The sequence below is a fragment of the Herpailurus yagouaroundi genome, unplaced genomic scaffold (genome assembly GCF_014898765.1).
Source record: "Herpailurus yagouaroundi ecotype Mexico unplaced genomic scaffold, PumYag 77, whole genome shotgun sequence".
Taxonomy (NCBI): Eukaryota; Metazoa; Chordata; class Mammalia; order Carnivora; family Felidae; genus Herpailurus; species Herpailurus yagouaroundi.
In genome coordinates this window covers 24,961,003-24,975,530 of record NW_024412388.1, presented here as the reverse complement: position 1 = coordinate 24,975,530, position 14,528 = coordinate 24,961,003, and the positions used below count along the sequence as shown (strand labels likewise).

The following is a 14,528-nucleotide window of genomic DNA, read 5'->3' as shown; positions in this document are numbered from 1 at the left end:
GGGGCCCCGCGGCCGGCCGCGGCACCCGGAGCCCCGCTGAAGCGGCCGCGGAGAGCCCGCGCGGGAGCCGAGATGTGTCTGCGCCTGGGTGAGCCGCGGCGGGACGGCCCGCGAGGCCCCCGCCGCCTTCTCTGAGGGTCACTTTCCGCTCTCGGCCTCAGTTTCCCCAGCAATGCGGTGGAGGGAGGAGGGCCGCTGGTATCCTCTCGAGGTGGGGTAGCGCCTCCGCCCTCCTTCCCCACTTTCCTTTCCGGCGGAGGAGGGAACCCCCCAGGCGGGAGGAGAGTCGCTGGAGAGAGCAGCGCGCGCTTGGCCCAGAAGGAGAGCAGAGGGAGGGAGACCCAGGGCCCGGGGAGCCCTGAGCCAGAGGCTCCCTGCCCTTTCGCCTCCTCAGCCTCGCAAAAGCCTCCCACCTCCAACCTTCCACTCCTCCAACAGGATCCAGACAGAGCGGGACTGGTGTGTCCCCTCCCCTCGCTCCTTGGGCACAGTGATGCTGCTCTTGGGCATCAGACAGACCCGGGGACTCCCCGCTTTCTGGCCAAGAGACCTCATGAACCTCAGTTTCCTCATCTGTAAAATGGGGGTGGTAGCACCACCTCCCAGGACTGCTGTGGGAACGAAGTTGGCTCCTGAGAGTGAAGTGCCAACCACATTGCTAAGTGCTTTAAGAATGATCACTTAGACAGGAGAGGTCAGGACTGCCCTGACACTCTGTCCGGGGCTCCAGGCACAGCCCCACACTGGCCCTGTCCCTCCAGTTTGACCAAGTCTTGGTCCTAGGAGGTTGTTGTTCGTAAGCCCAACCCTGAGCCAGGTGGTGTCTGGGCTGCCAGGCAGGTGGGTGGATGGGGCGAGGTGGGTCAGGCCCTTGGGACAAAGCTTCCTGTTTGACTAGCAGTTAATCTTCATGAGGCCATCCCAGTTCCAAGGTCCCATCCAGCCATCACCTGCACTCTGCTCTGAGACCCAGACCTGCTCCAGAGGGTCCTGCAGGGCCCCAAGTGTCTCAGCGACCAGCTGCGCTGGCCCCTCCCGAGTTTATATACCACAAGGTCACACAGAAGGGCTATGACAGCGGCCCTACCCTGCTGCTCCCAGGGACTGCTTCTTGGCACAGGGCCCCCAAGAATATCCACCCTAGTGATTCCTTCCTCCCTCCCTCCCTCCCTCCCTCCCTCCCTCCCTCCCTCCGTCTTCCTTCCTTCCTTCCTTCCTTCCTTCCTTCCTTCCTTCCTTCCATCCTTTTTCTTTCTTTCTTTCTTTCTTCTGTCTTTCTTTTTCCTCTTTCTTACCTTCCTCTTTCTTTCTTTTCCTTCCTTCCTTCCTCCCTCCCTTTCTCTCGTCCTTCCTCCCATCCTTCCTCCCTCCCTCCCTGTCCCTTTCTCTTTCTTTCTCTCTTTCTCTCTCTCTCTCTCTCTCTCTCTCACTCTCGCTCTCGCTCTCTTTCCTTCTTTCTTTCATTTCTTTTAGCTACAGGGCTCCCATATATGAAATAGGATCCAACCCTTTCTGTCACAGATGAGGAGACTGAGGTGTAGGAAGGGACTTCTTAGAACTTAGTTTAGAGGCCTGGCCAGTTTCCCAGAGCTGGCTGGAATGAGGGGGCTGACAGGGCCAGGAGGCATAGTGTGTGTCCTCTGGGGCCAAGCCAGGACCCACAGGGGACATTCCAAAGAGCAGATATGGAACAGCCTGAGCTGCCCAAGGAGGAGAGATCCCTCCCCGTGAGGTGTGCAGACAGGGGCTGCGTAGCCACTTGGCCACTCAGAATCTGCAGAGGAGTCTCGATGTTCTTTTGGTCCCAGCCTCCCCCACTTGCCCTGTCCCTGTCCAGTCTCCCTGCACCAAGAGCTTGCTTCTCCCAGCACCCCCAGGGTATGCCCCACCTACCTTCCCATCTGTCTCCTCCTGGGACCCTCCTCCACTGGGAGACAAGGGTTATTCTTCCCATTTCATTATTTTTTTTAATTAATAATTTATTTAGGTAATCTCTACACCCAACGTGGGGCTCAAACTCACGACCCCAAGGTTAAGAGTCATATGCTCTTTGGACTGAGCCAGCCAGGCACCCCTCTTCCCATTTTAAAGATGAGGAGATGGGTCCTCAGAGGCTTGAGTTTCTTGCCCCAAGTCAGTTCAGCAATTGTGAGTTGACTACTATGTGCCAGGCTCTACACACCAAACTGAATCCCGAGCAGGATCTGATCCCTGCCCAGTGCACTAGGGGCTCTTTGGGGCCTAGACAGTGACTGTCAAACTCGCCGTGGTACCTTAGGGCCTGGCACAGAGCAGGCACTCTGAGCATTTGAGTAACAAACTCCTGAATGAATAAATCAGTGAATGGGGAGCTTCGTGGAAAGATCATGGACCTAGAGCTAGAGACCTGGGTTCAAGTTGTGGCCCTGTCACATGTCACCTTGAGCACTGATAAGAACTCCTGCCCTTTATTAAGTACCACCTGTGTGCTTTTCCAGCCTTAGAGCCCCAAAGACTCTCACGAAGGTGTTGTGAACCCCTTTTCCAAATGAGGAAACTGAGGCTCAGAGAAGACAAGTCACTGACCCCAAGCCCTCCGGAAACAGACTTAGCACCCAGTGTCCACTAATCCTGCCAGGGCCTCAGTCTTCTCCTCTGCCAGAGGCTGAGCCACACCATGGCCCTGACCTGGCTGTCCCCCACAGGTGGCCTGAGTGTGGGGGACTTCCGGAAGGTGCTGATGAAGACAGGGCTGGTGCTGGTAGTGCTGGGCCATGTGAGCTTCATTGCAGCCGCTCTTCTGCACGGCACTGTGCTGCGCTACGTGGTTGCCCCACGCGATGCCGTGGCTCTGCAGTACTGCGTGGTCAACATCCTCTCTGTCACGTCCGCCATCGTGGTATGGCCAGGCGGGGAGGGTGACTGGCGAGAGGGAGCTGGAGGGGGCTTGGGGTGGGCAAGGAGAGAGCCCCGAGCCTCTGGTCTCTCAACCTCTCCCTGCCTCAGCTGCCTTGTCTATTACATGGGGATTGTAGCATTGTCCACCTGACAGGGTCCCCGTGAGTATGAATGAGATCACGTAAAGTGATCCACGTAATGAGATCCACGTAAAGTGCGTGTCATGGTATCTGGCGCATGGTTAGTGCTCACGTTTGCGAACTGGGATTATTATGACAAGGAAGTAACCAAGGCAGTGCTGGACAAAAGGAAGGAGCATCAGCTGAGCTTGGGAGGGTCCAGGAGTGTTCACAGAGCTGGAGGCCCCTGAGCTGGATATTGACGGATGAGTAGGAGTTCAAAGATAGGCTGCAATTACCATAGCCCACATAGGAGGCACGCTGGGGCCAGCAAGTAGGAGAGGAAGCTGGGATGACATTCCAGAGCCAGAGAGAATGGCAGATGCAAAGGTGTGGAGGTGGGAATGGCTAAGATCTATTCTGGGGACACCGCAAAAACAAATTTGGCAGGAACTCAGCATTAGGGACGGTCTATGGTAGGTGCTCAATTAATGGTGGCCGTGGCTATGACGAGGTGTCAGTACCTGTTTGAGGAATCCACGAATGAAGGGCTCTGGCATTCTGAAGGTCACAGAGCTCTTTCCCACCTGTTAGCAGAGGTGGCTGCAGCTTTTGGGCAACATCCATCCATCAAAGCCTTGAGTTCCATCTCTGCCACCTCCCAGCTGAGGGACTTCTTCCTGTCTCTAAGCCTAGTCTCTCCTCTACAAAGTGAAGCTCCAACAGCCCGCTTGCGCCGAGACTTAGGTGAATGGAGATCACATGCCCCAGCAAGCGGGAGAAGCCTCAGTCAGTGGGACGGGCCGGGCTGTGCAGATGTGTGGTGTCCCCTGGAGTGACCCCTGGGGTTCCCCAGTGACCCCAGTGTTCCTCTCACCAGCCTTGTAAGGAACTCCGGGAGAGCAGTGAGCTCAGGGTTAGGAGATCCACCGGGGATGGGCTCTGGGCTGGACCCCTTCAGCTTTGCCCTCAGTTCCTCCGTTAATCCTCAACTGCATCTGGCAACAGAGGGCGTCTGTTACCCCCGCTTTCCAGAGGGGGAAACCAACACTGAGGATTCACCCAACCTCCTGTCGATACAAAGAAGCCAGGCTGGATCTGAAACCGTTCGTGTCTGACGCCAAAGCTAGTGTCCTTTCTGTGAGCTCATCCTGCAGACTGGGGCTTAGCCCAGAGAGCTTGGGGCACTTACGTGGGGCTGTTCAGTGAAGTAAAGCCATTGCTGGGTGGCCATCAGACCACCTGCCTCCCATGGGCTCAGCCCATTGAATTCTCCTCCATGAAGTGTTCTGACTTGTTAAAATAACAATTTTGTGCTTAGTTCCTTGCCAGTTGAGTTTACTTAGTTTATCCCCAAATCCTTCCACTCCAGAGAGACATGTCATGTATAGCCTGTGACATGGCCCTGTGGCCCTGGGCTACACAGGTCCCCGTTTGAGTTAAACACCTATAGGCAGTGGGGAGTCACGGAAGGTTGTAGGCAGGGAGTTACCGGATATTAGAAACATCTTTTCGGGGCTGGACCGTGAGGAGGCAGTGCCTCTGTGCAGATGGAGGTAGTGAGGCCAAAGCTGAGCGGAGATGAGGGGCCGGGGGCTTGGAGGGCTAGAGTTGGCCTCGGTGGGATCTTTACCCGGAGCTGCCCCTGACACCTGCCTGCTCTCCTTCCCCACAGGTCATCACCTCAGGCGTTGCAGCCATCGTGTTGTCACGCTACCTCCCCAGCATCCCCCTGGTATGTGGCTCCTCCTGGGAGGGGCTGTAGGGGTCGGGTGGGGGCAGCAGCCACCCCAAAGGGCCTAGCTTGCCCGGAGGGAGTGAGGCTGACCCCATGGGACCAAGCCTGACATCCGTTGACCGGTGGCCTCCCCCATCCAGCGCTGGACGGTGTTTAGTTCGAGCACGGCCTGTGCCCTTCTTTCTCTGACCTGTGCCCTGGGCCTCTTGGCCTCCATCGCCGTGACCTTTGCCACCCAAGGCCGGGCGCTGCTGGCTGCCTGCACTTTTGGAAGCCCCGGACTGCTGGTACTGGTGCCTGACTGTCCCTTCGACCCCACGCGCATTTACGTGAGTGCTCAGGCCTGGGATTGCAGGAGGGGGCAGGGCAGGGCTGGAGGAGTGGGGGGATGGGTGGTGACACCCAGGGGCTCATCAGAGGTGGGAAGGGTTCTTGGAGACCCACCCTGCATCCTGCCCCTTGTGCCCTCCCCCGCAGAGCTCCAGCCTGTGCCTCTGGGGCATCTCGCTAGTGTTCTGCGTGGCAGAGAGCGTGTTTGCTGTGCGCTGTGCCCAGCTCGCCCACCAGCTGCTGGAACTGAGGCCCTGGTGGGGGAGAAGCAGCCACCACATGGTAAGGCCCGCCACCCCCTCCATCAGCCCCGACTCCCCATATTTCCTGGGAGCCCTTGCGGGGAAGCCCAGGCTGGTCTGCCCCTACCCTCTGCATGGGGCCCCTGCCTTGAGAACTGGGAGAGTTTTTCCTCCAGGATGAAAAGGGAGAAGCTCGGAGGCTTAGAGATGTCAGGTGTCCCAGCTAAGTCACACAGCTGAAACCTGGCTCCCCCTAGGCCCAGGATGAGTCTTGAGGGAGAGGGAGGAGTATCTGGGTTCAATCTGGGGGCACCCCAAGGGTATGGCCTGGCTCTTGCATGGGAGGGGGTAGTGAGGTTCTTCTGCCCCAGAGATCCTCCCAGCCCTCCCCTCATCCCCTCCCCTGGGTGTCCTATAGGAGCAGACCCCGTTCCCCGGCAGCCTCTTGTGTCTCTGCAGATGCAGGAGAGCCCAGAGCCCGTGGAGGGCCATGACCTGCTGAGCTGCACCAGCTCTGAGCCGCTGACCCTCTGAGAGCTGGTGGCCCATCCAGGCCCCGTGACCACTGGGGCCCCCTGCAACCAAGTCTGCACTGTGACCAGGTCAGGATTCCTGGAACAGACCCGAGAGGTTTCACTGGTCACTCAGGGGCCCGGGTGGGGCTTTCAACCCCTTCCCTCAGCTACCCAGCCCACTGCACTGAAATGAGACTTTATTCTGAAGTTATTAAAAAGAACAGAGATGCTCCACGTGGATGCATGCAGCAGGGGAGGGGACTCGGCCGGGGGCCCTGTGCTTCTTTCCCACACAGGATGCTGTGGTTGGGGCTCTGGATGTGTCTGCCCATCCGTGGGCCTGTGTGTGTGTCTTTCTGAGAGAGGAAAAATATACAGAGGGATCTGTGGGTCTGTGTTCATCCGAGTGCTGAAAGGCAGGTGGGGGTTCATGGGACCCACAGCTGGGAGCCTGGAACTGAGTGGGGTGGGGGGGGTTCCTTTTGCATCGTGGCCTCCAGGCCAACAAGAGCTGTGGAGCAGGAAGGGTCGAGACCCTCCTGCAGGAAAGGACGACTCAAGGAAGCTTTTTCCTCAAACCCCCACACCTCCGGAATCCTTCCTCCTATCCAAATGAAGACAGCCTCCTCACCTGGGCATGATTCCGCCCTCCACCCAGGCTGAGAGCTACAAGGGCGGGGTGGGGGTGGGGGAGCTTGCCCGGTGGTTGGGGGAGGAGCTCGAGGCTGCGTGTGAGTCGGGGTGCGGGTGGGGGCGGGGGAGAATGGCTGAAGTTCCCTCTGGGTAAGGGAGGGCAGACCCAGCCAGAGCCTGCGTCTCAATCATTGTCTAAGGGAGATATTGCCTTTTGGACTGAGGGTGCTTACCGCTTGCTTGCTGTAGGGTTGCCTTCTCCATAGACCCCAGAGTGCAGTCCCTGGGGGCGGGGGGTGTGGGCAAGGGGGGGGGGGGTGCGACCAGCCTGACCCCCAGCCTGGATAGACACAAGGAAAGGAAGCCGGGAGAGGGCCAGTGAAGGCAGGGAGGAGGGGGAACCTGGGTCCTGTCGTTCAGAACTGGGAGGCGCTGCTGGGGTCGCACTGCAGCAGACGCACGATGGACGGGTCGCTTTTGGCCCCGCGGATGAACTCCTCCAGGGACAGCTTGCCTGCGGGGCGAGGGGAGCAGTGATGCTGGAGAAGGCGGCCGCGCAGCGAGGGGAGGCCGAGCAGAGCCGCGGGAGAGGAAGGGGGAGTGGCACCCGCCCCGCCCCATCCCTGCCCCCTCACCGTCGTTGTTTGTGTCCATTTGGCGGAAGATTTTCTCGGTCCTCTTTTCTGGGGTCGACTCGTCCTCCGGCATCTTCATCACGGACGAAACCATCTTGTAAATGGCCTGAGGGGCGGGAGGGGGAGGCAGGGAGTGAGAGGAGCCTGCCCGAGCCCCCCACCCCCAGCATCCAAAACGGCCTCCACACACGCAGAAGATTGCTGCCCCCGCTTGGGTGAGGTGGAGAGATGGTCACGGAGGCGTGGGGGAACGGGAAGGGGGGTTAGTTTAGGAAGGAGTGCCTGGAGAGGCTTCCCAGAAGAGGGGGCTATTGGAGCGGGCCCTGACCAAGTTCCCTTGGAGCGCCAGGTGGGAAAGGCATTGCTGGCAGAGCAATCTGCACGTACAAAGGACCTGCAGCAGGAAGCTGAGTGGGCGCCGAGAATTTGGGGGTGGCTGAGTGCAGTGGGCCAGGAGAGAGGTTGGAGGATATCGGGACCCAGATAGCGAAGGGGCTAGAACATCGGGCTTAGGAGCTGGTGCGGGGCGCTGCGGGCTCCAGGATGAGTACCGGCTTAGGGCTGCTTTTCTGAAACTTCGGGGCCCTGGGCAGCCTGCGCTCGGCCGCCTACAGGGGGCGCTGGACGAAGGAGGTGACATTGGGCTGCGGCGCCTATGTGGCCGGCAGGGGGCGCAGAGCCGCGCTAAGGGCTGTAGGGCTCGAGGCCGCAGGGCCCAGAGTGGGCGGGGGCATTATGCAAATAAACGCAAATGAGCATCTGCCAGAGGCGGGGACAGCATGCGCTCAGTTGTGCCCAGAACTGCAGCTGCCACGTGCAGGATCTCTGGAGGCAACACGAAGGAGGATATTTGTGCTAAATGTAGGCAGAGCACGTAGGGCTTGGCCTGTGGGATAGACTGGGTCCTGGCGCCCCAGAACTCAAGGACCAGACGGATCCCCCCCGATGTTCCAGCTCTTTGCAACAGACACCTCTGCCAAGAAGCCTCCCTTCTCCCATCCCATAAACTTCCCTTGCCTCAGATCCAGATCCGGCCTCCGTACTGGTCTCTTCCGGCCTCTTTCCCTCGCATCTGTCCCCCACGCTGCTTCTGAAAGCTTTCCAAACACAGATCTCCACCGCCACGTCCCCAGCCCAGTGGGCCGCCGCCTCGCTCCCATCACACACAGGCTTCCCTCCAGGCCCACCGTGCACCCAGCTCCTTCTGGATGCTGCCCCACGCTCCTTCTGCTGCCTCCCACTCCTCTTTGGGACTCCACTTACATAGCGCTTTCTTAGGGAGGCCTTCTCTGATCCTGCCTGGGTCAAGGTCCATATGCTGGCCCAGAGCCTCCTGGGCTCTTCCTTTGGGGACACCTCTCTGAAAATAATTTTGTAGGATTGCACCTAGTTTCCAGCATACAGCTAAAGATCATGGATATCTAGCTAGTACCCATATCCTCAGAACTTAGCACAGTGCCTGGCATCTGGCAGGGACTCCACGGCTTAAAAGCCTTTGGTGCCTCCCACTGTCCTCTGTACCAAGTCCAAACCATTCAGCCCTGGTCACTCAAGGTACTTCTCGTTTGGTCCCTGCTGACCTCTCCATCATCAGGCCTCCCCTGGTGAGTGACCCTGCCACAACCAACCCCTCCATGCCTTTCAGGTTTCCCAGAATATACAGCCTCTTCCTGGAATAATAGTACTAGCTACCACTTGTCAGTCTCCTGCCGTGTGCCAGGTACTTTACACGCATTATTTCTTAACCTCACAACGGCCCTGAAAAGCAGGTATCGTGATCCCCATTTTCCAGATAAGAAATGGAGGCTTGGAAAGGGAATTGACGGCAGAGACTGAATTAGAATCCACTCCTTCAGAGTTGTGGGATAGATGCTTGTGGGTAGTGATGACCAGCAGGGGTTTTGAAGTAAGATGGACTTGGAGTGGCATCCTGGTTCCACTAATGTGGAAGCCTTGGACAAATCCTTATGTGTAGCCTTGGACAAGTCCTTAACCTCTGTGAACCTGTCTCCTCATTTCTCCCTCATTAGGATTGTCCAGACTGTTGTAGTTAGAATAGTAGCTGGCTGGAGTAAGTGGCCAGCAAACAGCAGCTCATAATATAATCATTACTCATCCACCACATCCTCAGGCCTTCCCTGCCTTTCAGTCCCCTAGACTCCAGATGCCACATTTAGCTAGTCAGTGCAGACTTCTTCTCTCCCACCAGAGTGGGAGCCCCAAGAGGCCAAGACGCAGCGTTTTCCCTTGTGGTGTGTCCACAGGGTTGGGTCCTGAGAAGGATGGCCAGGTGACTTAGAGAGTGACTGCTCCCCTGGTGACAGCCCTCTCCTGGGCCTCCTAATTAATTGTCTGGAATTGTGCACTTACTGTTTCATTGGAGCCAACTTGTAATTAATCAGTCACTGGGATTTGCAGAGCTCTGTCTGCACCGGCCGTCTCGGGCTGCCCGGCTGCCATAAAGGAAATCAGGGCTTACGTAGCAGAGGTCAGCCAGGCAGGGGTCCTGAGGAGGCCGAAGGAATGAAGCTGGGCATGACTGATGTCTTGGGTTTGGCGCCCCCAACAGGGCTGAGATTCACCAGTATAGAGCAGTGCAACCACACGAAGTGGTAAAACGTGAACATCTCTCATATTGGTTGGTATGTTCAATCCCTGAGCTGTTGCTGTTTTCCATCACCCTGATTGCCCCAGCCCTTCCACCAGGACCCCCAGAACTTCCCACTGTCCGTCAGCTAGAGAGTTCATGCCTGGTCCATGGGGGTCACAAACATTAAGGCTTTACCCCTAGCGATAGACACAGGGAGGGCAGCGCATCCCCAAGCAGCCCGTGCTAGTCTAGCTCAAGAGAGCATACCCCGATGCTTAGCAAGAGAGAAGCCAAAGCAAGAATCCAGTAGGGGCTGGATGCAATGGAAGGGGAAGCAGCAGAGCCGAGGAACCAGAGGGAAAGGATTCAGAGAGGCAAAAGGAAAGAGCAAGAGCTTGTGCAAAGCTGTGCAGTGGGATTACTCAGGGCATATCCTAAGGATGTTGAAAAGGCCACTCTGGCTAGAGCAGAGAATGTGCAGAAGAGAGAATAGCAACCGACAGCATCCAACATTTGCCAAGTAACAATCATATGGAGGACTCTCTTCTCTCCTGCTAGAGCCCCTGTCCCACTTTATACCTGCAATAACCTGGTGCTGTAGGGAGCTAACACCCTCACTATATGGGTGAAGAAACACAGGCTCAGGCAAAAAGTGAACTAGGAACTGGATAGATAGACTAGAACCAGAGCCCTGATGGACTTCAATGCTGGGCCAGGGGGATAGGCACTCTGGAAGATTGAGCTAATATACGCTACACTTAAACTTGTACTAAGAAAGAGCATTTATATCAGGTCCTTAAATCTCCCTGTGAGGTCAGTATCACCACCCCCATTTTACAAATGGGAAATCTAAGAGTTGAAGCCAACTCCAGAACTAGAAGCCAGATCCCTTTCTAGGGGCAACTCTGAGTGGTGGCCAGCTTGAACTTGACTCCACCACATACATGCTGTGTGACCTTGAGCAAGTCACTTCACCTCTCTGAGCCTCACGGGGTTATTGTAAGGATGCACTGGCTCATGGATATCAACATATCACTTAGTACTAGGTTTTTAATGGGCCCTCAGTCAGTTGAAAGGTGGCTGGGTCCTCATGGAAAGTGGATGGTGGACCCAAGGTAGTCCACTTACAGGCTGTGTGGCTTTGGGCCAATGTCTTTACCTGAGCATTCATTTTGTCCTGAGTAAATGAGGATCAATGAAACATAACTGGCCTGTACTCTGAAGAAATGTCAAGTTTTGAAAGACAAAGACTGAGGAATTATTACAGATTGCAGGACTCTAAAGAGACACAGCAATGAAATGCAATGTGTGATCCTCAACCTGGGTAAAAAGTGCCATACGGAACATTTCGAGACAGTTGACAAAACTGGAATATGGTCTGTAAGTTAGATAATAGCATTTATCTACATTAGAAAATAGTTTCTACATTAAATGTCCTGACTTTGATAATTATATTATGGGTCATGTAAGAGTATGTTCCTGTTCTTAGGAAATACATCCTGATGTATTCAGGGGTAGAGGGTCATGTTCAGAACAACAGCGAAGCATTGCACACACGCTCGCATGCCCGTAATGATAAAGCAAATATGGCAAAAGTTAATTGGTGAATCTGGGTAAAGGATGTATGAGAGTTTTCTCAACTTTTCTTTAAATTGGAAACCAGTTCCTAATAGTTTTTTAAATGGGTCACAAGAGTAGCACCCGCCACTACCTACCCACAAGGGCTCTCAAGAGGATGAAAGGGAATGGGGGGTGCCAACTGCTGGGCCCTGCATCTGGCATTTGAGGGGTCCAGGGGCCCACCTGCACAATCTCGAGCATCTCCTCGCGGCTGATGTAGCCGTTGCCATCCAGGTCATACATGCTGAAGGCCCACATGAGCTTCTGCTCCAGGCGGCCACGCGAGGTCACGCTCAGCGCGATGATGAACTCCCGGAAGTCAATGGTGCCATCGCTGTTGGTGTCAAAGGTGCGGAAGACGTGCTCGGCAAATTTGGAGGCGTCACCATAGGGGAAGAAGTTGGCGTAGATCTTCTTGAACTCGTCCACGTTGAGGATGCCCGTGGGGCAGTCCTTGAGGAAGCCCTTGTACCACTCCTGCAGCTCCAACTCCGAGAACTCCGTGTTCTCCCGCAGGTCCTGCAGCATCTCTGGCCGCAGCTTGCTGTTCTGCTTGCCCATGGCCACCAAGCCAAGTCCCACCTGGATTCCCGAGGGGGTCAAGGGGTAGAGAGGAAATGGTCAGGCCCTCTTGGCCCCTTGACGCCACTCCAGGAAGGCCCCCCAGACACCAGGCTCTCCAGTCTCTCATTTGACCCAATGAAAGAGAGCAGCTGGCCCAAAGTCAACAGCCCATACCCTGGCATCCTGCCCGTGACATGCTCCACACCATTTCCCAGGACCTTACAATTTCCCAGGGAACAGACCAGGAGACGGAGGAAGGGAAGGGGACTCACATTTACCGGAGAGCCTTCTCAGTGCCGGCCACTGGGCTTTCACAAGTGAATATCATTTCACACTCACAAAGTGAAGTCCAGGAGTTAGCCCCGCTTTACAGAGGAGAAGGCAGGCTCAAGGAAGTGAGGTGACCTGTTTCAGGTCGCAAAGCCGTGGAGTGACAAGGCTGCCTCCCAGAGTTGCCCAGGGATGTGCAAAAAGGCCTTCTGGTCCTCTTCCCTCTTCCCTCCTGCTCCTTCTTTGCCTCGCATATGCCTGCTCATTACAAAATACACCTCCAGCCCAGACACTGACCTGTTCTCTCCCCCACACATGTGTGCCTGACAAAGGCCAGCGTAAGATAGATGTTAACCTAGGCTCCAGAGCCAGACCACCTGGGTTTGAAGCTCAGGTCTGCCTCTTGCCAGCTAGGTGACCTTAGATGAGTTCCTTATACTCTCTCTGCCTCATCTGTAAAATGAGGGTAATAGTACCTACCTCATTATTGTGGGGATTAAATTAGTTAATACATGTGAAGCACTTAGAATGATGCCTACACGTATATGTGCTACATAAGTGTCAAATAAAAATGATTTATGTGTACCCAGATGCCACAAGACTCATGCACAAGAACATACAAATGAATACACACTGACACATATTAATGCTACATAGCTCACCAAATCCATACACTGGCTCCCAGGCCACTCACATACCACCATGGGTCACCATGCCTCCACACCACATTCCCTCTGCTCCACAACTCACATGTACTGACACACTGCACCACTCACGAACAGCTCCCATACCCTGTGCATCAAGACACCAGCCCACGACCCCACATGTCTCACAAATGCCATCACAAGCCAACTCCCATGCTGACACCTCTCACATGGCCAGCTGCACGTGGGACCCTCAGGCAGCCTTGCCATCTTTCTTTTCCCAGGGGTGCTTGCAGGTCCCAGGAGAGGGAGCTGCAGCCCTTCTCAGACATAACAGGGGCCTCTTTTCCAGTGAGAGCCCTGGCCAGCCAACCTTTCCCCAATACCTACCTTTCACCTAGTCCAGAAAGATCCCCTCAGTAAAGGAGGTTAAGGCGCGGAGGGCTGAGGGGAAGGCAATGGAGAGGAGACAGCCAGGCAGTTCCAGGCAGGAGTGTAGGGGTGTATGCAAGTGAATCCCTCCCCCCAGCCTCGGGCTGTGAGTGAGACAGGGTGAGGATGTTCCTTGTGTGTGCATTTGCACATAGCTTTCTGCACATGTGGATGAACATGTGTGTGAGTGCTTGGGTTCATGTACGCACATATGTCTCGGGTTTCTGCATGGCATTTGACTCCCGTGTGTTTCAGTCAATATATGTGCATGTGACTAGGTACGCACCCATCACAGTATGAAGGGGATATGCCTGAGTGGCCATTTAGTGGACTTGTGTGTGTCCTCAGCAGTGTCACATGCGTGTTTTTGCAAGTTGGTGACCCTCCATTCTAAAGCAGCCTTTTCTGCCCCAGACTGAGGACCCAATGAACAAGTGTGTGGGAGGGGACTGAGGAAATGCGTGGGGCTGGGGCGGAGAAGTGTGTCCCTTAGTCCCCTCCTCAAGGTCCAAGGAACTGGGTCATCGGGGCGGGGGCAGAGAGATGCGCTGGGCAGGAGAGATCTTCCAGTGGCCCCCTCCTCCCTGCCACCCTCAGAACTGCCCCTCCAAATCGGAAGACTCGGAAACGAGGGTGGTAGAAGGTTCTGTTGTCTCCGCAAAGACCCCTAGTCCCCCGAGTGGGAGGCCCCCCAGCTCGACCTGAGAAACTCGCCCTGGGGACCTTCTCCAAACCTCTCCCCAGCTCTCGCCCTGAGCCCACGCTTCAGAGCGCCGGGCGCGGGGCCCCTCCTGGAGGGGGCAGGCGGCCGGAACGCGACTCCTCCCCGCTGGCCACTCGGCGGTCAGGACCCTGGAGAGCGCCGCGCTCTTCCCCTGGGGAGCCCCCTTCTCCCCAGCGCCCTCGGAAGGAGGCTCCCCGGGAGGCGCGAGAGCGGCGGGGTTGGAGAGGCTGGACGGGGCCCCCTCCCTCCGGGCTGCCCCCTCCCCGCATCACCCAGCCCCGGCCGGAGCGGCCCCCACTCACCCAGCGACGCGGAGACACCGACTGCGCAGGGAAGGCGGCGCTGCTGCGGCGCGCGGCGGCAGAGGCGGCCGGAGGGGCGGGCGGGGGGCGGGGGGAGGGACTGCCAGGGAGACGCCCCGCGGCGTTGGCCCGGAGCCCCTCCCCTGGGGGGGGGGGTCCCTGTTCCTCCCCTTCCCCTCCAGCCCCGGGGCGGGGGGAAGCAGTGAGCTAGGCTCTGCCCCCGCCCCTGCCCGGGAGAGGGAAGGGGACGCCCTCACTTCCCCGGCCCCCTCACTAGGGAGCGCCCGCCGGGG

The 14,528-nt window shown here is 56.8% G+C and overlaps 2 protein-coding genes across 2 annotated transcripts; one reads left to right on the top strand and one right to left on the bottom strand.

Annotated features, from left to right (window-relative positions):
• Window positions 1–6: 6 nt before the first annotated feature.
• Window positions 7–6,210, top strand: TMEM54 (transmembrane protein 54). Its single transcript, XM_040468296.1, has 6 exons — window positions 7–88; window positions 2,685–2,878; window positions 4,672–4,731; window positions 4,875–5,063; window positions 5,212–5,346; window positions 5,766–6,210. Exons 1-6 carry the CDS (start codon window positions 73–75, stop codon window positions 5,838–5,840), a joined length of 669 nt encoding a protein of 222 aa, XP_040324230.1. The 5' UTR covers window positions 7–72; the 3' UTR covers window positions 5,841–6,210.
• A 641-nt stretch (window positions 6,211–6,851) lies between these two features.
• HPCA (hippocalcin) lies at window positions 6,852–14,320 on the bottom strand. Its single transcript, XM_040468305.1, has 4 exons — window positions 14,236–14,320; window positions 11,483–11,881; window positions 7,090–7,195; window positions 6,852–6,968 (listed from the first exon to the last, which is right to left on the bottom strand). Exons 2-4 carry the CDS (start codon window positions 11,858–11,860, stop codon window positions 6,871–6,873), a joined length of 582 nt encoding a protein of 193 aa, XP_040324239.1. The 5' UTR covers window positions 11,861–11,881; window positions 14,236–14,320; the 3' UTR covers window positions 6,852–6,870.
• Window positions 14,321–14,528: the final 208 nt, after the last annotated feature.